We start from the raw sequence: 25208 nt of genomic DNA on the forward strand, positions 1-25208 counted from the left end.
GAAAACATGATCAATGTGAAACAAGTTAACTTTAAAAGGCATGTTTTAAAGGCATTAATCACTCAAATATTTGTTTCATTATAGTGGTCTCACACTGCTTTTGATCCTTTGAGTTTACACTCAATCTTACGTTCTCTGGAGTCCTGGTGGCACAGTGGTTAAGAGCTGTGGCTGCTAACCAAAAGGTTGGCAGTTCAAATCTACCAGCCGCAACTTGGAAACCCTATGGGGCAGTTCTACTCTGTCCTACAGTCGCTATGAGTCGGAATCAACTCCAGGGCAACGGGTTTGGTTTCGTTTGGTTTATTTTCTTTAAAACGTATATTTTCTTGGATATTACAAAATTATCAATGGTATACAGATATTATTTTTACAACAAATAATTTCCCAAGGCAAGGGCAAGGGCTGTAAAACCCTGTTTTCACATAATAAATAAATGGTATACCTTTTCCAGCTTAAAATGTAAGTCTGATGCAATTAATAAAAGATATCCTCATAAACAAGGTAAAAACATATTACAACAAAAAATCCAAAAGCGTACTAAAGTTTTTTACTTAAGTAGGACTCATACAAATCAAAATTTAATTTCAAACTATATGGCTTTTTTCCAAAATGCACATTATTATCTTTCAGAATCATTTGTTCTTTATTTACATAACTATTACTCTTTACTTTTAATCACATTTTTACTATTTCTCTCCAAATACTAAACACGTAACTTTATTTTCCTCCAGCATAAGTCAAAGGACAATGAAAAACAGAAATTTATCATTCCTTTATAACAATAAATATTTAAGTTTTGAAAACAATATCCTTCTCCTAATTGGAAGAGAACAATAATTACTTACTTTTTCAACTACCTCTTACATAATTATTAAAGGCAATAAAGTCTTCTTTATTTAACAATCAATTCTAGCTCAACACTACCAAATGACCTGTCAAAGATAACTAATAAAACCTTGTTAAAATTTTAAACTGCCTGGATTTATAAGGGTCAGTATTAATCAAGTTGTCCTTTAAATTCCTTTACTAATGTTAACTAATGCTAATTATTTTGTTTTCATTATTTTTTTCTAACTTCTCTGGTCATGTTCTAGTGGGATTTTTAGGTGATTTGTTCCACAGTAAGCGTATGGTCACCCTATTAAAACCACTTCTAAGCCTCATTTTTAGTTTAATATGCAAGTTAGTATAGGCTAGGTCAGAGGTTCTCACTTTTTTTTGGCCTCATGATACCTTTACACTCTTAAATTATTGAGGACCCCCCCCAAAGGGCTGTTGTGTGTATGTGTATGTATCTGTATGTATATATGTATTTTTTAATCATATTATTAATTTAAATTTTTTAAATTATTCATTAATATTAATTCACTTAAAATAACAATAAATCATTACATGTTCATATAACTGACACATTTTTGAAAAATAACTGTTATTTTCCAAAATAAAAATTTAGTGAGAAAAGTGGCACTGTTCTACAATTTTGCAAATCTCTTCAGTGTCTAGCTAGACACTGACAGCTAGATTCTCATGTCTACTTCTGCATTCAAAGTGTTGCAATATCACACATCAAGCAGCCACTATACACTCATGAGAAAATGAGAATGGAAAAGGCAAATAATGTCTCAGTATTATTATGAAAATAGTCTGACCTCATAACACTGAGGTTCACAGATTATACTTTTGAGAACCCCTGGGCTAGGTTATACTGCCAAAATAAACAATCCCACAATCCCCATGGCTTATTCAACACAACAAAAGTTTAACTACTATTGAACATTACTTGTTCAACACAGGTCAGCAGAGGGCTTTACTCATCATTGTCACTCAGGGACCCAGGCTGCTAGAGATGCTTCACAACAGCATGGGGGAAAAAACAGAATTGTAGCAAATGGCGCACTAGCTCTTAAAATTCTCATCTGGAAACAAGATACGTCACTTTTGCTCACATTTCACTGGCAAGTCACACAGTCATAAATTAACTTCAAAGAAGAGAAAATACAAGCCTGCCATGTGCCCAAAAGGAAGAGACGTAGAATACCTGCATCTAGCGTAGTGACTGCCACACCAGGACTGGCCAATGTCTAAGCTCTGACCAACGAGATGTGAACAGAAGTGATAAATGCAACTTTCCAGGTTTCGCCCTTAAAAAGATTAGGATGTGCATCCTCTCTCCCTGTTCCCTCTTGTGATGAGATGGTGAGAACTAGAGAAAATGCCTTGGTCCCAGAGACAGAAGACACATACTGAAGCAGAGCCACTCTGCCACCCCTGAACCACCATCTCTAGATTAATATAGAAATCAACTTGAATATTTAGCCACTATATTTTGGGGTCTCTGTTACACCAGCACAGCCTATACATGAACTAATACAATGCTATATTAAGTACACTCTATTTTTCGTCTGAGCCAAAGGAAACATTTATATATAATTATATATATAATTAAATCAGTTCCAGTATGGAGTTAGTCCAAGTCTATCATCAAGCTAACACCATAACAGAAGACAATACCAGCCAACAGAAGCCCATAACACCATTAACAGAAGACAAAAACCAGATCCAAACAGATTACTTTATAAACAGGGAAAAAATAATCCATTCTCCATTCTGACACTCCTAAACACATGTGAAACTGGAAAGACAGCAAACTGCATATCCTGAAAGCTGGACTACCTTTTATTTATCTTTACCAGTAGGTTAATTTAGGAAAGAAAAAAATGCAAGCTCCTTTTGAGAACTGTTTTACCTGTTTCCAGAGGTTGATGTCTAGTACACTCATTACCATTTTCCAGATATTCTGTAATTTCTATTTATATTTCCTCTTTGACTCAACAGTTGTTCAAGAGAGGTGTAATTTCAAGGTGGAAGGGCTTTGTTGCTATAAACAGCCTATATTCTTTTTCCTCTGTATAAACAACTTGATCTTTTTGCCTGGCTAACCAAGATTATTCTTAAGATCCAAAACTTTTCTAGGATATGTCTCAGTGTTGACTATTCTGGTCAATTTTTCCTGCACAGCCTGTGTTTTTCAACTCACCGCTCCTCCTCCTTCTTCCCTCCACCAAAAGTTTTCTTGATAAGTTTCTTAAAGCATATCTTTTAACTATATGTCTACTTCATTATTTCAATTTCCTTCTTTGGTAATTCCAATTACAAGGATATTGGAATTTTTTTGCCAGTGTTCAATGTCATCTTTTTTTTCTCTAAACCTTTTTTAACTCTGTTTATACTCATTAAATTGTGCTCACTTTCTCCATTACTATTCTATATGTCTCTTGCTATACTTTCATAGTATCTATACCCCTTTATGCTCCTTCTAACTTTGGTCTTCTTTTCTGTGATAATTTTCTTCTTTTTTAAGAAGAAATTCATTGCCATCTGCTGACACACAATGTTACCCCGAAGTTCGTCCATCGAGTTCATTCATTTCTGCTTTATGATCATCATTCACAGACGTAACTGCACCATTCAGGTTTTTTAATTCTTGGTATTTTTAATTTATAGTGGAAACCTCATGAAAATTTTCACCTGCTCAATAACAACATTATTTCTGGTAAAGACCCTTTGTTAAGAGGTGTTAACTATCTGTTTTTCCTTATAAAACCAAACAAAAAAACCAAACCCCCTGCCATTAAGCCAATCCTGACTTATAGCGACCCTATAGGACGGAGTAGAACTGCCCCACAGGGTTTCCAAGGAGCACCTGATGGATTCGAATTGCCATCCTGTTGGTCAGCAGCTGTAGCTCTTAACCACTATGCCACCAGGGTTTCCTTTTTTTTTTCTTACTCTACCTCTTTAATTACTCATCATTGAATGTGTTGGATTTTCCTTGATCTACAACTTGTACAAGCTCCTGTTTAAAGATAAGAGGTAGGAGAAAGGCCAGGGTAGTATTCCAGGTTAACTGGTTCTCACAATGCAATGGCTCTCTCCTCTGCTGCTACAGAGACAGACTGTTTTGGGTAAATTCTGCTTAGTTATATGACTATTGTATAACCTGCCTGCTCTGCTCCTCTGAACAACCCAGGTCCAAGCAAGGTCCTGCTCCAGCCCTGCACAATCCAGATACAATGGGTTGCAAATTACTGCAAAACAATTCAGGGTGCACCCATCACCCTTGCAAGTATATTTTTGCTGTATATCTTTCAAAGATATGCTATTCTGGACACTCTGGTCCCTCTCTGCAGTTTCTCTTAATTTCATCCCATGTGGCTTCTGCCCAATCTCAGCTGCATTTGACAATCCTTACATGTATTGCTGAGTTTGCATATGATGTTCTCTCATTTTTCCAAAAATGGAATTTGCAAAAGCATGGGGTTGTTTGGTTCTCCTAGTTGTTTTTTCAATTTTATAATTTCTAGGAGTAGATGGAGAAAACACAATTATTCAGTTATTGTTCAAATTGGAAGTTTAGAGTTACAATTTTTAAAGGTCTCTTGGCTCTTGTGAAGGGAATGGCTTAGAAAACAGAATCAAGAGTAGAAGCAGAGAAATAAGTAAGGCTATTAAAGTAGTCTAAGGAAAAGATGATGAAAGCTTGGTCAAGTGAGCAACAGTGGACATGGAGAAGTGCACAGATTAGTGGTATACATTCCAGAGATAAAGCTTACAGGATTCACTGAAAGCCTAGACATGGAGTGCTAACAGAAAAGAGAGTCAAGGGTGACTCCAGATTTTTATTAGTTTCGCTTAGTTAGAATGTCATCAACTGAGAGAGTCCAATGCTAGAAGATGAAAAGATTTGCAAAGATTCAGTTTAGGGAACACACTATGCTGGAGATAACTATGAGACTTCCGAATGGCAATATCTAATAGGCATTTAGTTATAAAAGGGTGAGTCTCCACTACAGACAAACGTGAAACAATAAGATTCAATGAAATTGCATAAGGATAGTGTGTAGGCTGAGAAAGAAGAAGCTTAGGACTGAGCCCTGAGGAATATTTAGAGCCCTGCTGGTGCAGTGTTTAAGAGCTACAGCTGCTAATGAAAAGGTCACCAGCATGCTCCTTGGAAACCCTATGGGGCAGTTCTGTCCTATAGGGTTGCTATGAGTCAGAATTGACTTGACAGCAACGGGTAGAGAAAAAGTCCAGTAAGTAGATTCAGAAACAGTGATCAGTCAAGGAGGAGGAAAAGCAAGAGTGCATGATGATATAGAAACAAACTGAAGAGTGTTTCAAATAGAAGGAAAAAGATCAAAAGGAAATGTCAACTGGGCAAACTACTGCTTAAGAGATTAAAGAAGATAGGAGCCTCCCAAAATTCCACTGACTTACAATTATGAAAATTAAAGGTGACCTTGCATACCCCACCAAGACAGAATAAGGACTGATTGTACCTTCCCTCCTGAAACAAACAAAAATGGACAAAATATATGAAACAACAGTCTTTCAAGACAATGGACATCAGGCAACAAACAACAGTGGTGCCTAAGAAGCAGGAAATTAATGAGTTGCCCCTGCTTACTGTATTGTGACTTCCAAGCAGTACAGGAGACAGAACCCAAGCAGACTCCTGGAGTTGAGGAGACAGAGGTGGCTAGAATTTGAAGGAAAGACTATTGAAGAGGAGACAGTTGTACAGCAAGAGAACCCCAGAGTCTGCAGAGGGTTCCTCTCAAATACTCAGCTGAGTACAGATCAGTGCATAAGTGTAAGGAAACTATTCAAGGCTAGAAAAGGAACCACTCGAAAGGATTAGAGGTAACAGTGCCAGGTGCTCACACAGGACAGGGAATTGTGTCTTTTCCTGTCCATCAAAATGAAAAATCTCATAATTAACAGGGCACTGGTTAGAGTATACACAAGGGTGTTGCCTCAGGAGTGAGGAATAATTAGCCATAGACTGAGAACAGCTGGCAGGGCCCTGGTGGCATGGTGGTTAAGACTTGGCTGCTAACAAAAAAGGTCGGCAGTTCGAATCTAACAGCCGCTTCTTGGAAACCCTATGAGGCAGTTCTACTCTGTCCTTTTGGGTCACTATGAGTTGGAACTGACTCAACGGCAACAGGTTTGGTTTGGAGAACAGCTCCAGTCCCATTCAACAAATATTAAAATCAAGACTCAAAAGAATCAAACTGCTTCCAAGTGACTTAACTGCATCCCAGAATAAGACTCGAGAATGTACACAGGAATACAAAAACGTCCCGCATCCAACAAGTTAAAATTCCCCAATCAAAAATTATCCAGTACGTTTAATGAGAACAATCAATCAATCAAAATCAACAAAGGACTGACACAAACATTTAGAATTGATAGAAAGGACATTACAGCAGTTACTACAACTGTATTACATGTATGGAGCCTTGGTGGTGCAGTAGTTAAGAGCTATGACTGCTAACCAAAAGATCAGCAGCTCAAATCCACCAGCCGCTCCTTGGAAACTCTATGAAGCAGTTCTACTCTGTCCTATAGGGTCGCTATCAGTCGGAATTGACTTGTCAGCAACGAGTTTTATTATATGGACGCAAAAAAAGGAGTGACATAGAAAATACAAAAAGACCCAAATAGAACTACAATATGTGAAAAGAAAAAATACATTGGATGAGATTAATGGCAGATTCAACACTGCAGAAGATAAGATGAGTGTATTTGAAGATAAAGCAATAAAAACGATTCAATATGAAACACAGAGAGAAAAGAGAATTGGGGGAAAAATTAATAGTGAGCTATGGACTTCAAGGAGTCAAATATACATGTAAATGAAGTTCTTGTAGGATGAGGAACAGGGACAGAAAAACACATTTAAAGAAATAACAGCCAAAGCTTTTCTAATTTTGATAAATTATACACCCAAGAAGCTCCATAAACTACAAGCACAAGAAACATGAAGAAAACTACACCAAGGCACATCATAATCAAATTGCCTAAAACCAGGGATAAAAAGAAAATGTGAAAAGCAGCCAGATTTAAAAAAAAAAAGACAAGCTATATACAGAGGAACAAAGATAAGGATGACAAGGGAATTATCTTCAGAAAAGGCTTAAGCAAGTGATAAAGACAGTGGGACAACATATTATTTACAGTAAATCTCTTTAAAAGATAACTATTTAAACAAAAACAGTAACAAAGTAGTGTTGGATTTATAGCATATGTAAAAGTAAATGTATAACAAAAATAGCACAAAAATCAGAAGGGAGAAACAGAAGTATGTTGCTGGAAGGTTTTAATACTGACCCTGTTCCTCCTGCCTCCATCTTATAAGGACCCTTGTGATTACACTGGGCCCACCTAGATAATCCAGGATAATCTCCCCACCTCAAGATGTTTAACTTAATCACATGTGCAAAATTCTTTTACCATGTAAAGTAATTTTCACAAATATTCTGGGGATTAGGACACAGATATCTTTGGCAGGCCATGATTCAGCCTACCACAGACACAAATTACCAAAGTTCACTCAAGAAGAAACAGAAAAACCTGAATAGTGTTATATGTATTAAAGAAACTGAATTTATACTTAAAAAGCTTCCCACAAAGAAAATTCCAGACTGAGATGGCTTCACTGATGAATCCTACCAAACACTGAAAGAAGAAACAGTAACAATTATACATAAACTTTTCAAAAAAAAATGGAAAAGGAGGGAATACTTCCTAACTCCAAAATTTTATGAGGTCAATACTACCCCAATACCAAAGGCATTACAAGAAAACTATAGACTAAAAACATGTCTTATCTAGAATGCAGGAGGGAACAGGAAAGCTGGTAATAAATCCCAAGGTCAAGAGGGGGAGAGTGTTGACATGTCTTAGGATTGGCAACCAATGTCACAAAACAATATGTGTATTAATAGTTTAATGAGAAACTAATGTGCCCTGTAAACCTTCATCTAAAGTACAATTTTTAAAAAATACAAAGTTAAAAAAAGAAGAAAAAAAAAGAAGAATGGGATGGTGTCCCATTACCATTACTGGACATTTTGATCAAGAACCCAATAGATGGATCCTGATCAAAAAGAGGAAAAATGTGGGACAGAAATTCAAATTCTTATAGAAACCAGACTTACTGGACCCACTGAGACTGAGGGAATCCCCAGATCTACTGTCCTGAGATAATCTTTAAACCTTGAACCAAAATTATCCCATGAAGTCATCTTTAAACTAAACAACAGTTTAGCTCAACTAGTAAAGAATGTTTGTCTTCAGCAGTGTGCTCTTTTAAAGAATTATCTATATGAGATCAAACTGGCAATAGTAACTCATTTGAAAATCATTCAATGTAATTTACCATATTAACAAACTAAAAGAGAAAAGCCATTGAATCATCTCAATAGACACAGAAAAAGCATTTGACAAAATCCAACATTGATTTTGGATAAAAACTCTCAGCAAGCTAAAAAAGAGAGGAATTTCTTTAACATGATAAAAACCATCTACAGAAACCTACAGCTAAAGTCATGCTTAAAGGTGAAAGAATGAATTATTTTCCCCTAAGATCAGAAACAAGATAAGGATGTCCATTCTAATCACTTCAACTGGAGTTCTCTCCAGTGTGTCATGGATTGAACTGTGTCCCCCAAAAATATGTGTATCAACTTGGCTAGGCCATGATTTCCAGTATTATGTGACTGTCCACCATTTTGTCATCTGATGAGATTTTCCTATGTGTTGTAAATCCTATCTCTATGATGTTGATGAGATAGGATTACTGGCAGTTATACCTATGAGGCAGGACTTAATCTACAGGATTAGATTGTGTCTTAAACCAATCTCTTTTGAGATATAAAAGACAGAAGCAAGCAGAGACACAGGGGGACATCATACCACCAAGAAAGCAGCGCCGGGAGCAGAGCGTGTCCTTTGGACCCGGGGTTCCTGAGCAGAGAAGCTCCCAGACGAAGGGAAGATTGAGGACAAGGATTTTCCCACAGAGCCGACAGAGACAGAAAACCTTCTCCTGGAGCTGGTGCCCTGAATTTGGACTTCTAGCCTACTAGACTGTGAGAGAATAAACTTCTGTTTAATAAGACCATCCACTTGTGATACTTCTGTTACAGCAGCACTAGATAACTAAGACACAGTGCAATCAAGGAATAAAAAGAAACAAAAAAACCTCAAAATTGGTAAGAAGTAAAACTGTTTTTATTCATAGATGGCCAACGATCACCTATGTAGAAAATCTTAAGAGAATCTACAAAAAAAGCTACTAGAACTAATAGTGAGTATAGCAAGGTTGTAGGATACAAGAAAAATATACAAAATCCATTATATTTCTATATACTAGCATTAATAATGGGAAATGGAAATTAATTTAAAAAAGAAAACCACTGACAATAGTATCTAAAAATATAAAACAGGGATAAATCTGACAAATGATGTGAAAGACCAGTATACCTAATACTACAAAACACTGCTGAGAGAAATTTTAAAAGACCTAAATAAAAAAAAGGTACGAAGACATAATATTGTTAAGATGTCCACTCTCCCCAAACTGTAGACTCCCCAAACTAACTACAGATACATAGTAAAGGCAATTCTAATCAAAATCCCAGCAAGCTATTTCTAGACATTTGTCAAATTGATGTTAAATTCATATAGAAAAGCAAAGAACCTAAAATAGCCCAAACTTTGTGGGAGTTGGAGAACCAACACTTCCTGATTTCAAGGCTCATTATAAAGCTACAGTTATCAAGGGACTGTGGTATTGGCACTAAAATAGACAACTAGATGTACAGAACAAAATAGAGCCCCAAAATAGATCTACACATGCATGGACAAGTGATTTTTCACAGAAGTGCAAAGGTAATTCAGTGGAGAAAGGATAGTTTTTTCAACAGTGCTAAAAATACTTAAAATCCACATGTAAAAAATAATAATAACTTTAAGCCATATCTCATACTATATTCAAAAATAAACTCAGTAATAACAAATAGACCTAAGTATAAAATCTAAAACTATAAAACTTCCAAAACAAAGCATGGAGAAAACCGTGATAAACTTCTTGTGTTAGGCAAGTATTTCCTACATGCATCTCTAAAAGCATAATCCATAAAAGAACAAATCAACAATTTAGATGAATTAAAAGTTCTTCTCTTTAAAAGATACTTTTAATAATATGAAAGGGCAAGCACAGACTGGGAAAAATGTCTGCAATTCAAATATCTGATAAAGGACTTGAATCAATAACATACAGAGAACTCACAATACTCAATAATAATACCCCAAAATGGAAGACCTGAAAAGACACTTGACCAAATAAATAAGCTGAAGGCAGGTAAGTCCATGAAAAAATGCTCAACATAAGCCATTAGGGAAATGTAAATTAAAATCACAATGAGAATGGCTAAAATTTAAAAAGAATAACCATACGAGGTGTTGGTGAGGGTGCAGGGAACTGTAACTCTCGTATACTGCCAAAGGGAATATAAAACAGTACTATCTCTTTGCAAAACAGGTTATTGGCAGTTTCCTAATAAGATAAACATGTACCTACCATACGATCCAGTCATTCCACTCCAAGGTTTTTAAATAAGCGAAAGGAATGCCTATGTCCATATAAAAACTTGTACACGATGCTCATAATAGATTTATTTGTAATAGCCAAAACTGGAAACAACCCAAATGTTCAAAAGTTGAATGGCTAAACAAATTGTGGTATATCTATACAATGGAATATTACTTGGCAATTTAAAAAAAAAAAAGTATGATTGATACACACTAACCAAAAACCAAACCTGTTGCCGTCAGGTCAATTCCGACCCATAGCGACCCTAGACTACATAGATAAATCTCAAAATAACTGTGCTGCATAAAAGAAGCCAAACCCAACCCCCTCATCCACCCAAAAAAGACGTATGTATGTAAATTTCTAGAAAAGCAAACTAATCTGTAGTGAAAGAAAGGAGATCAGGAGATGCCTTGGGTGGGGAATAGGGACAAGAGAGAAGGATGATAAATGCGCACCAGGAAACATTTTAGTGTATTCTGATTGAGGTAGTTTCACAAATACACATAGGTCAAAACTTATTCAAATTGTACAACAGCCTTGAACAAATTGTTTAACCTTGTTAACCTCAGTTTTCTCATACAAGTCCTAAAAAGAGTTTAAAAATAATGCTATTATTATAAGGTGGAGAAGGTTAAACAGTACCTGACTGGCTCAGTAAATGGCAGCTTGTTAAGTCTCTGCTTTGTAGTTGTGTTGCATTTTATGTTTACATATAAACAACTTTTCATTTACAAGCATGCTTTAAAGCTGTTTTATAATGAGAGATAGTGACAGTTTATTCAGATAAAATTTATTACTTAAATTGTTAGGTTTTCCAGTGAAGTTTGTTGAATACTGATTATTCCTCAATAAAGCAATTTAAAAAATTATAGGTGGCCTTAATAAGACATGCTAGTGTAGGGAATAAGGCATCAAATAAATAGGAATGGTTCAAGAGACACAGATTGTGCTTACAGGCTATTTCAAAATTCTTGGCTTTTAAGAGAATCTGATCAATTGGGCAGTAACGGAAGAGCAGTCTAAATATTGGAGAGCCCAAATCATGTTTAAATGGTAAGAAGCGGGTGGATTAAAGGTTCAAGACAGAAAAATAATTAAAGGACCCGAAAAGGAAGGAAGGGAGTAAAATCTATAACACAGGTTACAGTATTGGTCTTTGACAAGAAAAGCAACACAATCTCTTGTAGAAAATAACAAAAGGGTAAGCAGAACATGAGATCAAATAAAAGGGAATATGTAAATTTGGGGGAAGCAATATGAGAATAGATTCTGTATATCTCTATGATATAGGAGGGATATAGAGTGTGTATGGGATAGACCTGAGGATTTCAAAGGTTTGAAGAGTACAAAGAAAGTATAAAATACTCATTGAAAGATTAATAAAGCACTTACTGATAAAGATCAAAGACTACAGCCTTCAGTATGGATTACACCTCAACATCAAGAAAACAAAAATCCTCACAACTGGACCAATAAGTAACATCATGATAAATGGAGAAAATATTGAACTTGTCAGGGATTTCATTTTACTTGGATCCACAAACAATGCCCTTGGAAGTAGCAGTCAAGAAAGCAAACAACATACTGCATTTGGCAAATCTGCTGCTGTCATGGATTGAACTGTGTCCTCCAAAAAATGTGTGTAGCAACCTGGCTAGGTCATGATTCCCAGTATTGTATGATTGTGTTATCTGATGTGATTTCCTTATGTGTTGTAAACTCTACCACTATGATGAGATTATATGTGATCTCATGTGTTGTAAATTCTATCACTGTGATGAGGTTATACTGATGACGTTGACAAGATTAGTGTCTTAACGCAATCTCTTCTGAGATATAAAAGAGAGAAGCAAACAGAGACACACGGGAACCTCACACCACCAAGAAAGCAGTGCTGGGAGCAGAGCACGTCCTTTGGACCTGAGGTTCCTGCGCTGAGATGCTCCCAGACCAAGGAAAGACTGAGGCATCACAAGGACCTTTCTCCAGAGCCGACAGACAAAGAGAGCCTTTTCCTGGAGCTGATGCCCTGAATTTGGACTTGTAGCCTACTGGACTGTGAAGACAATAAATTTCTCTCCGTTAAAACCATCCATTTGTGGTACTTCTGTTAGAGCAGCACTAGATGACTGAAACAGCTGCAAAAGACCCCTTTTAAAATGTTAAAAAACTAAGGTGCACCTGACCCAAGCCATGGTATTTTCAATCACCTCATATGCATGCCAAAGCAGGACAATCAGTAAGGAGGACCGAAGAATTGACACCTTTGAACTATGGTGTTGGTGAAGAATACTGAATGAATATACCACGGACTGCCAGAAGAACCAACAAATCTGTCTTGGAAGAAGTACAGCCAGAACGCTCCTTAGAAGCGCAGATGGTAAGAGAAACTAACTTGCTCTGTGAACCTTCACCTAAAGCACAATAAATAAATAAATCATATATACATATGCAAGAAAAAAAAAGAAATTACTCAGTACTTGAACAATGAAATTTGTTATAATGTATTGTCTTAGTCATCTAGAGCTGCTCTAACAGAAATACCACAAGGGGATGGTTTTAACAAAGAGAAATTTATTCTCTCACAGTCCAGTAGGCTACAAGTCCAAATTCAGGGCATCAGCTCCAGGAGAAGGCTTTCTCTCTCTGTGGGCTCTGGAGGAAGGTCCTTGTGATGCATCAGTCTTCCCTTGGTCTAGGAGCATCTCAGTGCAGGAACCTCAGGTCCAAAGGACGTGCTCTGCTCCCGGCACCGCTTTCTTGGTGGTATGAGGTTCCCATGTGTCTCTGCTCGCTTCTCTCTTTATATCTCAAAAGAGATTGGATTAAGACACTATCTAATCTTGTAAACCTCATCAGCATAACCTCATCCAGTGATAGAATTTACAACACATAAGGAGATCACATATAACCTCATTATAGTAATAGCATTTACAACACATAAGGAAATCACATCAGATTACACAATCATACAACACTGGGAATCACGACCCAGCTAAGTTGACAGATATTTCTGGAGGACACAATTCAATCCATGACATGTATTTTAGAGTTAATAACTAGAACACCTAACGATTTAAGTAATAAATCTTACCTAAATAAACTATGCCACTATCTCTCATTGTCAAACAGATTTAAAGCATACTTACAAATGCAAAGTTGTATATACATAAACAAAATGCAACACAACTACAAAGCAGAAACTTAATAAGCTAGCATTTACTGAGCCAGTCAGGTACTATTTAACCTTCTCAACCTTATAATAATAGAATTATTTTTAAACTCATTTTAGGACTTTTATGAGAAAACTTAGGCTTAACAAGGTTAAACAACTTGTTCAAGGCTGTTGTACACGTAACATATCCAAATATCAAATCAAATACCACTTTTCAGCTCTCAATTCAGTTCTGATACCAGGCTGCCCATGCAGCATTTCTTTCTCTAACCCAAGCCTCCCAGAGCTAGGTCAGAGCTCAGAAATTAAAAGGATACAGTCCTCCAGGCTGCCAAGCAGACTCAAGACTTCAGATGCCAGCCCCAAGTCTGGGAGTCCACAAAACACCCTTACTTCTGCTAGCTACAAATTTGGGGTTTTCCCACTACCCCTTCCGGATGCCAGTCACAGGCGCAGCGGTTAAGAACTACAGCTGCTAACCAAATGGTCAGCAGTTTGAATCCACCAGCCAGCCACTCCTTGGAAACTTTATGAGGCAGTTCTACTCTGTCCTACAGGGTCATGTTGAGTCGGAATCAACTCAACACAACGGGTTTACCCCACTCCACCCAACCCCACCCTGGACTCCCTCACTTCTGACCTGCTGGCTACAAATTCAGGGGTTCCCTCTTCCCCCAAAGAATACCAGCTGTAAACTTAGGGGTTCTCAGCCCTACTTTGCTTCTGACCTACTGGCTCCAAAAACTCCAAGTTCAATAATTCACTGGAAAAACTCACAGAACTCATGGAAAGTAATATGATTACAGTTTTACTGTATGAAAAAAGGATACAAATGAAGAGACACATGTGGGAACATCTGAGAGGGTCCCCAACACAGAGCTTCCATGTCCCATGGGATGCAATACCCTCCCACATACACTTGATGTCTCTTACCAACCAGGAAGTCCACGGAGCTTCAGTGCCCAGAGCCTTTACTCGGGGTCACATTATGTAATACAAACTCCAGTCCCTCTTCCCTGAGGTTGACCGATATCACCAGGTGATCAGAACTATCACACAGTAAGCCTTTCTGGCCTGGCCAGTTCCCATGGCAGAGTTACCTCATCATCTTACCTAACCTGTTATTTAGGTATGGTCTGGAGTCCTTATGGAAAACACTTAAATTCCAAGGTGTTTTTGTAGAGATTACCTCTCAGGAACTGAGGACAAGACCAAATTTTATGGGTAAAAAGTTAATGTAAACTCCACAGCTGTATAACTAATAAATCCCAGAACCAATCAGGTTTGTCTGACTTTCAACTGAAAAAGTCTATAGTTAAGCCAATGTTAAGACAATTTCTTAGTAAATAAGAGCCTTAATAGTGACTATGTAATATGCTTTAACTCAGAGGTCACCAAACTTTCTCTGCAAAGGGCCAGGCAGTATAAAAAGGTGTTGCAGGTCATACAATTTCTGTCACAATCATTCAACTGTCATTTTAGCACAAAGCAGACACAGACAATACGTAAACAAATTAGCAGGCTTTTTTTAATAGTAATACAACTTTATTTAAGTACAGTGAAATCTGAATTTTATATAATCTTCTTATGTCACAAAATACTATTCTTTTTATTTTTTTTCAACCATTTAAAAATGTAAAAACCAATCTTAGCTCACAGGTCATACAAAAAGAGAAGGTAGGCCAGATTTGGCCCATGGGCTTTAGTTTGCTGACTCCAGCCTTAACTGAAATGTTAAACATTAAAAAAAAAATTAATGAAATAAGATAAATATAACACAGTATTATTTAAACATAAATATTTTAAATTAAGTTTCAAATATTCACTTCATGTATTTATTCCTGTAATTTATATATATTGATATCTAGATTTACAGTACCTTTTCTCTGATATCACTTTTAACTTGCTCATCTTGAGTTACTTCGTTTGAACATTGCAGATAATCTAAAAGAAAAATGTTCAGAGATATTAAACACTTATACAAGCTTGTTTTCTATACATTAGATGTCATAAAAGCCATACAGATACAAGTTCTTCATTGTGGGTAATGCAAGATAACACTGGAAACCAAAAGAGAATGTTTGAGTTGTATGAGCCTCTGGCAGTTCACTTTAATGTACAATGTGTGACTATTAAATTACTTAAAATCAGCCAATGAAATGTTATCAAAATGCTAGAGCTACAAAAATGCAGATACCTAACACACCTTACAATCTAGTGTTAAGATTTCTTGAGACAATTCAAATTATCCTTCCTGTTCTTGCAATCCTCCTTAAAATACTCAAATCCACCAGTAGCATTCTATGACTAGTGTATACTGTCTATTATTCATACAGTAGTAAATGCTGGTAATTATGTATGATTAATTCTATATAAGAACTTTTTTAACTAATAATAAATGTTTATAGACAGTGTAAAAACCCTATATAGCATCATCTTATTTAATACACTTAGTGCACATTTTCATTCAAATAATACAGATTTCATCTTTAGAAAGTACACATTTTACATTTTAAAACAACCTTAAATCTTTTTTTTTAATTGTACTTTAGATGGAGGTTTACAGAGCAAACTAGCTTCTCATTAAACAATTAATATACATATTGTTTTATGAGATTGGTTGCCAACCCCACAACACGTCAACACTCTCCCCTTCTCGACCTTAGGATCCCCATTACCAGCTTTCCTGTCCCTTCCTGCCTTCTCGTCCTTGCCCCTGGGCTAGTGTGCCCATTTAGTGTCATTTTGTTTTTATGGGCCTGTCTAATCTTTGGCTGAAGGGTGAATCTCAGGAGTGACTTCACTGCTGAGCTAAAAGGGTGTCTCAGGGTTTCTCCAGTCTCTGTCAGACCAGTAAGTCTGTTTTGTTTTTTGTTTTTTTTTTTTTGAGTGAGAATTTTGCTCTCCATTTTTCTCCAGCGCTGTCCGGGACCCTCTGTGATCCCTGTCAGAGTAGTCGGTGGTGGTAGCTGGGCACCATCTAGTTATGCTGGACTCAGTCTGGTGGAGGCTGTGGAACTTGTGGTCCATTAGTCCTTTCTTTCCCTTGTGTCTTTGATTTTCCTCATTCTCCCTTGCTCCAGACAGGGTGAGACCAGGGGAGTATCTTAGATGGCCACTCACAAGCTTTTTAAGACCCCAAACGCTACTCACCAAAGTAGAACGTAGAACATTTTCTTTATAAACTATGTCATGCCAATTGAGCTAGATGCTCCCCAAGACCATGGTCCCCACAGCCCTCAGTCCAGTAATTTGGTCCCTCAGGGAGTTTGAATGTATCTATGCTGCTTCCATGACCTTGCCTTCGTCAAGATGTGCTGGCTTCCCCACTATTGTGTATTGTCTTACCCTTCACCAAAGTTACCACTTATCTATTGTCTATTTAGTGTAAAACAATCTTAAATCTCGACTCATACCATTTTTATAATTTTTCAGATTTATGTTGCAACTAAAAACCAAAAACCAAAACGAAACCCGTTGCCATCAAGTGGATTCCAACTCATAGGGACCCTACGGGACATAGTAGAACTGCCCCACAGGATTCCAAGGAGCAGCTGGTGGATTATGTTGCAAATGTTGCAACTGTTCCTTCCCAAAAACCCTGAATATCTTTTAATTTTATATATCACTGCTTACTGAAGCAGAATTTGTGACATCACTAAAAAGTGAAACATTAATGCCAATTCAACAAGTCAATCACATATTTATGCAATATTTAGTAATGCTATATTTAAAAGACAACAAACACGCAAAAGAACAGACTTCAAATTGTTTTACTTAACAGATTTAGAAGATACAGATATTCTGGATATTTTTCTTTTAAATCAGCAAAATACATATGTGACTTTTTTTTCATTTTTCTTTATCAACCCAATTGACTTTTTTAATAATGACTACAAAATCAAAGTAACTTTCTTCCAATTTCCAAGTTAATTTAGAATCACTATATATTCAAAGGAGAAAAATATCCTATGTGCTTTCAAAAGTGTTGTTGCTGCCAAAATCAGGAGTTTAAGACACTTCTGCATGTTGACTGGTATGACTTTCTCTAAAGCTATGTTAACAGCACAGAGTTGAAAAGGTTAATGTTGGGCACTATGTCATAGCCAATGCTGCTTCAGCAGTTAAGCCCTGATTCAAATTTCCAGTTCACATAGTGTAACACAGGCAGTTCTCTCCTCTCCCTCCCAGGACTTGATTAAAATAGATAGCAACGAAATAAAGTTATGTTTAAGCCCACGGTGACAAAAAAGAAACCTGGGGAGGGGTGGGGGCTGCACGGAGGGGATAAGAAGATGAGAAAATTCATGATGAGGGGGAGGTATTTGCCCAGAAGAACCTAGGAAAGGCCAGGGACGTGGAAATGCCAAGGACCACAGACGAAGAGACTGAGAAACAGCATGTAACTTCCTACACCTCGACACCCCCAGGTCCCACAATTGTGGAAAATGCTCAACAGCCAGGCATCTAACCCCCAGTAAATAATCAAAGAACTCTTTACCAAAGAAACTGACAACCCCACGAATTCTGCTTTTTGGAACTTAAAAGTCCCGGAGGGAAAAAGTCAGCTCTCAATGCCATTACCCTGGGGCTAAGCCACTGAGTCCCACACACGGCCTCAGAGTCCACTTCTTATTGCTGAAGCCTGAGGCCAGAGCACATCAGAGTATACAGAAAACCTCTGCTGTGAAAGTCTGTGTTCATTACAGTTATGGTGTAATAGAAAAAACAGGCAACTAATAGTAAGTGTTGGATTTTACCAAGTTTGTGGTTTTGCCAAGCAAGTGTGACAACGCAAGAACCCGTTACTGTCGAGTCGATTTCGATTCATAGCAACCCTATAGGACAGAGTAGAACTGCCCATAGGGTTTCCAAAGCTGTAAATCTTTACGGAAGCAGACTGCTACATCTTTCTCCCACTGAGTGTCTGACAGGTTTCAACCGCAGACCTTTCGGTTAGCAGCTGAGCACTTAACCACTGTGCCACCAGGGCTCCTTTGTCAGCAAGACAGGGGCAATATTGAGTGTTGTTGAGAGTGCTGGCAAGGGAGTGACTATAATGACTGACCACGGCACATAAGTATAATCTACACATTCCTCTTTACTGGATCTTTTTCATGACCATATAATCACGCTGTTATTTCTATCTCGTAGGGGAAAAAACTTATTTTCTTGCTCCCACTTCCTCAATCCACCTACTGCCTCATTTCTCTCCTCCTTACAGTGAAGAATTTCTATGCTCGCTGTCAACAATTCCTCTCTTCCCATACTCTCTTAAACACAACCGAATCAGGCTTTTTTGAGTCACCAATGGCCTCCATGTTCCTAAATCTACTTGCCGGTTCTTAGTCCTCATCTCACTTGTTCTATCCGCAGCTGTTACGGGTTAAACTTTGTCCCCCAAAAATATGTGTTGTAAATCCTAACCTCTATGCCTGTGGTCCATAATCCCATTTGGGAATGGGTTGTCTTTGTTATGTTAATGAGACAGGATTAGTGTAGAGTGTATTTTGAGTCAACCTTTTTTGAGGTATAAAAGAGATTAAACAAGTGAGCAGAAGCAGAGATGGGGAAGAGAGATGCCAAGACACGTGGAGATCTCCCAGGAGCAGAAACTCAATGGCACATGGACCTTCCTCCAAAGCCAACAGAAAGCCTTCCCCTAGAGCCAGCACGCTGAATTCGAACTTCTAGCCTCCTAAACTGTGACAAAATAAATTTGTTTGTCAAAGCCACCCATTTACAGTATTTCTCTTACAGCAGCATTTGATACAGCTGATCATTCCCTCTTCTTGGAAATACTTTTCTTCATTTGAATGTACCCTGTTTTCTGCCTAACTAACTGGCCAGCCCCTCCTTCTAAATTTCCTTTACTGAAGTGCCTTGGGGCTCAGTTGTTGTCCTCTTCTAACCTCTTCCTTGGTGGTCTCATACTCAACATCTCCACTTGAATCTCTAATAAGTCATAAACTCAACATATCCAAAACTGATCTTGTGATCTTCTTTTCCAAACCTGCTCCACCTTCAGCTTTCCCCATCTAAACTAAAGACAATTCTTTCTCTCCAACTGCTCATTATTCATTCTTGGCTCCTGTCTTATACCCCACATCCAATCCAAAAGGAAGTCCTACTTTCAAAATATACCCAGAATCTGACTAGATATCACTTCACCACATCTACTACCACCACCCTGGCCCAAGGCCCCATCACCACTAGTCTCCCTTCTTTTAATCCCCACCCTCCACACACACAGTCTAACCTCAACACAACAGCCTGAGTGATCCTCTTAAAACTTTAGATAGATCTTGTCACCACTTTGATCAAAGTTTTGCAATGCTCCACATTTCAGTGGCATAAAAGGCCCTACAGGAACGTCCCCCGAACCCTTACCTCTCTAACCTCATCTCCAACAACTCTCCTCGCTCACTCTGCTCCAGACACACTGACTGGGCCTCCTTGTTTTTCTCCAACACACCAGGTTCACTCAAACTATTCCCTCTGCCCGGATAGCTCTTCTGCCAGATATCCAAAGAAGTAACTCCCTCATATCTTTTGCTCAAATATTATCTTTTCAATAAAGCTTATCCCAACCATCCTAGTTAATATTACAAACCCATCTTCCAACCCTAGCATGCCCATTGCCCCCTGCCCAGACCTACTTTGTCTTTTTCCAGATCACTTATGGTCTTCTAATACAGGATGATGTGGGTAGTAGAAACCCAAGGTTCTTGATATAGCCACTTAAGAAGTCACATGGCATGACAGCTAATATCTCAGTGGTCACTATTTGTCTTTTGAATCACCTTATAAACTAGATAATTTAACTATGTATACTATTGATTAGCTATCTCTCTCCACTAGAATAAAAGTTTCACAAGGGCAAGACATCTTTGTTTTGCTCACGAAATGTCTCCCAAGTGCCTAGAACCGTGTCGGCACAATGCAGGTGCTAAATAAATTCTGAATGAACAAATGCTTTGAAGTTTTCTTTTGAGAAAATGTTACTACACAAGTAAGCAAGAAATTCTTCATTTTAAAAAATTCCATAAGACAGTGGATATAGTATACTGGTGTTCAACATCTATCCCAACTTCACTCTAGCATGCCTTCCAGTACGACAGGAGCTTGAAAGCTTGGGGGAAAAAAAGCATTTCCCAGACTCCCCTGAAGCTAGGGTTGCAGGTGTGATTTAAATCAACCAATCTCATCATTTATGAGAGATTTAAAAAAGACTGCAAGTAAGGCAAAGGCTGCCTGATTCTGAAGGCAAGCACAGACATAGATACGTTAAGTTGTTCTACAGCAGAGTTTGCAGAGGTCCCAGAGTCTAGTCCAAGGTTTCTCAACCTGGGTTCCACAAGATGTTTCTAGCTAGAGTTGTTTGGGATATAACACTTGAATTAAATTTAAAAAACAAAAAAAGTTTTTAACTTTGCACACCAAGCAACTGTACACTTTAAATGGGTGAATTGTGTGATATGTGAATTATATCTCAATAAAGCTGTTTAAAAAAAAAAACTTATTAGGGAAATGCAAATCAAAACCACAATGAGGTATACCACCTCATACCCACTAGGATGGCTATTATCAGAAAATAAATAAATAAAATAAGCAGCAGTGGTGAGAATGTGGACTGCTGATGAGAATGTAAAAATGGTGCACCGCTGTAAAATAATTTGGTGGTTCCTGAAAAGTTAAACATAAAATTACCATATAACCCCAGCCATTCCAATATTACATATATACCCAAAAGCCAAGAAGTCAAAAGATACTTGTACACCAATGCTCACTACAGCGTTATTCACAGCAGTCGAACGGTGGAAACCACCCAAGTGTCCATCAACAGATGGATAAACAAAATGTGGTACATCCATAAAATGGAATATTACTCAGCCATAAAGAGAAATGAAATTCTGATACATGCTCTGACATGAATAAACCTTGAAGACATTATGCTAAGTGAAATAAGTCCAACACAAAAGGACAAATATTGTATAGTCCCACTTAAATGAAGTATGTAGAATAGACAAATGCATAAAGACAAAGTTTATTAGTGGCTACCAAGGGCTGGAGGAGGGAAGAATGGGATAATGACTTTCTGTCTGGAGTGATAAAAACTTGGAAATGAAGAGTGTTGACTACACAACATGGTGAATGCCATTAACATCACTGAATTGTACACTTAAAAAAATTGTTAAAAACAGACATTTTTGCTATGTATTTTTTACCATAATTTAAAAAAAAAAAAAACTTAGTCTCTGTGGGAACTTTTTTAATTCAAATATTCCTAAATTAGGGTTAGGGGATTACGTCCTTTGTACCTCCATATCGGCTTCTGTTATGATAGAGCACATTGTCCTCTTACACAAAAGCAAAACTACCTACCCATCTGGGTCTTTAGGAGACATACTCCTTCTCCAGCAGAGATAAACAGCTACACTAAAACATCTTTGCTCTCATATAATGAACCACAGTATAGGGGTTCTGTAGGAGTTGATTTTTATATATTTAAAGGTGGCATGTACTAGAATTAAACATGGGAATTTGACTATATTAGCAAAAAATCAAAGCAGTAGCATCAATCTGCTCTAGCTAGCCTACGCCTAAGGAAAAGCAAGCAATGTGGTTTACTCTAGGGCAAAAAAGAAGGCCCTTGGTGATGCAACAGTTAAGTACTCAAATACTAACCAAAAGGTTGGAGGTTCAAACCTACCCAGAGGTACCTCATAAGAAAGGCCTGATGATCTGTTTCTGAAAGGTCACAGCCTTGAAAACTGTATGGAGCACAGCTCTCCTGTGCAACATATGGGTTCACCATGAGTCAGAATCAACTCGACGCCAACTAACAACAACAGTCCAGTGACTGGTTTAACAGAAATTGCTGGATTCTCATATCTGCTTCTGCATTCAGTCTATTGCAATATGTTGTTTGGGTTGAAGTAAATGGAGAAGATCCAGCCTAACACAGTAAATAGCTGGAAAAGAGAGGGCCATTTTAATAACCTTTCCAGATAATTGTGGATATTCTTCTTTGATGCTACATCAAAACTGGACAAGTGGTAGTTTCTCAAAGGCTAGCTGCAATGTAGAATCTGAAACCACATCAATGGACTTTTCATACTCTATTATATTAAAATCCATTGGTCTGAACCTTGAATGGTTCTTTTTCCTGTGCCTGAATTTATAACATCATACCTTGATTGTTTGGAAAATATTGGTTCAATGAATTATCCGTTTCTTCCAAATGTTTACACATTTCATTACGCAATATCAAAAATCATACTTATTAATATCATTGCCCATTCCATCAGAAACCTCTTTAAGTATTAGGAAGCTTTAAGTATTAGGTTATGATATGATGGTGGACACCCATTTTCCAGAATCCAAATTTTTTCTTGAAAAAAATTTTATCCTTGGCAACAAATACGACTGTCAGTTGTTTCCTTGAAGTGAAAGACTCACTTTGTTAACGTCTGAGAAAACTGCCAAAATACCCAAGTCTGAATTACCATAGTCGGTCAGCTACTCTTTCAAGTAAAAATGGTGTTTCATGAAAAATGAGACTAAGGCTAGTTCAAGCTCTCTATTAAAACAATTACAAAAGCACTTCTCCTGAGACAGCCATCAACCATCGTAAATCAGTATGCAGCAGAAATGCTTCATGTATATTATCCATTTCATCACCGGTAACCAGGTATCCTGGAGTTGACCCCAACTCATGGCAATCCCATGTGTGTCAGAGTAGAACTATGCTCCACAGGGTTTCTACAGCTGACGTTTCAGAAGTAGATCATCCGGCCTTTCTTCTAAGGTGCCTTTGGGTAGACATGAACCCCTAATCTTCCTTCCAGTCAGCAGCTGAGCGCAGTACCTGTTTGCACCATCCAGGGACCACATAATATTAAAACGTATACTTAAGGGCTAAGATTTAATAAAATTTAGAATTTTCAGTCTCAAGGACGTCCTTAGTGAAACTGGCTTTACTTTTATTTATTTAATTTTGTAAACTGCTGGTGCTTGGTGGTGAAAAATACTATAGTAGTTTGATGCCACTACCTTAATTTGTTTCAAGATGCCAGTAATTTTACATACCACTGCTTTGCACCATTAGTGTAAATGTTAATACAGTGATAAAAGACTAATAATATCTTAGTATTATTATGAAAATAGTTTCGACCTCGTGGGCCCCTCTGAAAGAGTACTAGGGGTCCGTGGACCACACCTAGAAAACTTCCGGTTTAAGTCATAACTAGGATTCCTACCAAACTTTTATCTGGAAGGAGAGTAGACGTGACATTTAATGTCTACTGTGTTTTTGTTTCAGACATTTGGGCCCTGGTAAAGGCCTTATTAGAAAAAAATTATTTTAAGTACAGTAAAAGTTATTCATGAAAAGTTAAAAGGTTTCTTAGAGGTTTCACTGAGGTGTTGACCCAAGAGCACTATAGTGTTTGTTAGTAATCTGCAATGCCACCTTCTAAAAATAAAAATCAGATTTGGTAATACATTTCTCCATAAATGTTCAAAGTTAATTTTGGGGGGGGGGCGGGATTTTACATATTAAACAAGTAATCAATGAAAGCACAGTATGAAAAGCTCAACTAACATCCAACTCATAAGCACCACTCGGGCTGTCATTGGACGAGATTTACAAAAATGTAAAACAATGCCACTCTTCTCACTATGTTATTCTTTTTGTCTGAAAAAGTTATTTTTCATTAAAAATGTTGTTTATACTAACATGTAATGGGTTTGTAACTGTCATTTTTAAATGAATAAAAGTTTTTATATTCATTTTCATTTCTAACACAGAAAATATACAGGAGCTTGAAAGCTTAAAAAAAAAAAAATGCATTTCCCAGACTCCCCTGAAGCTAGGGCTGCAGGTGTGCTTTAAATCAACCAATCTCATCATTTATGAGAGATTTAAAGAGACTGAAAGTAAGGCAAAGGCTGCCTGATTCTGAAGGCAAGCACAGACATAGACGTGTTTAGTTTTTCTACAGCAAAAGCTCTTCCGAGTCCTTGATAATTTTTTAAGAGTGCAAGAGGGTCCTGAGACCAAAAAGTTTGAGAACATCTGATATAAAGAATAATGCATTAATATTAGATCCTTGCAAAACAAGAACAAGGAGTACATAAAATCATTAATTAAAAATTTTCCTCAGGAAAAGGTCATGGAAGCTCCACAGACATATCCAAATTCCGAGGGACCGAACTGCTGGGCGAAGGGCTATGGGGACCATGGTCTTGGGGAACACCTAGCTCAATTGGCATAACATAGTTTATAAAGAAAATGTTCTACATTCTACCTTGGTGAGTAGCATCTGGGGTCTTAAAAGCCTGGGAACAGCCATCTGAGATACTCCACTGGTCTCACCCACTCTGAACAAGGGAAAATGAAGAAAACCAAAGACACAAGGTAAAGATTAGTCCAAAGGACTAACAGACCACAACTACCACAGCCTCCACCAGACTTAGTCCAGTACAACTAGATGGTGCCCAGCTACCACCACTGACTGCTCTGACAGGGATCACAATAGAGGGTCCCAGACAGAGCTGGAGAAAAATGTAGAACAA

General features: G+C 37.5%; 1 protein-coding gene across 4 annotated transcripts in view; it reads right to left on the reverse strand.

Annotated features, from left to right (window-relative positions):
• AGTPBP1 (ATP/GTP binding carboxypeptidase 1) overlaps nt 1–25208 on the reverse strand; it is a 201717-nt gene that overhangs the window by 172637 nt on the left and 3872 nt on the right. For 3 of the 4 annotated variants that reach the window (XM_023735793.1, XM_023735795.1, XM_023735794.1), the window contains exon 2: nt 15508–15572. The exons of the other annotated variant lie outside the window; for it this stretch is intronic. In XM_023735793.1, coding sequence (XP_023591561.1) covers nt 15508–15539 — 32 coding nt within the window. In that variant the 5' untranslated portion in view covers nt 15540–15572. The remainder of the gene's footprint in view (nt 1–15507; nt 15573–25208) is intronic. 4 annotated transcript variants of the gene reach the window in all.

This window comes from Trichechus manatus, unplaced genomic scaffold (assembly GCF_000243295.1).
Source record: "Trichechus manatus latirostris isolate Lorelei unplaced genomic scaffold, TriManLat1.0 scaffold00082, whole genome shotgun sequence".
Lineage (NCBI taxonomy): Eukaryota > Metazoa > Chordata > Mammalia > Sirenia > Trichechidae > Trichechus > Trichechus manatus.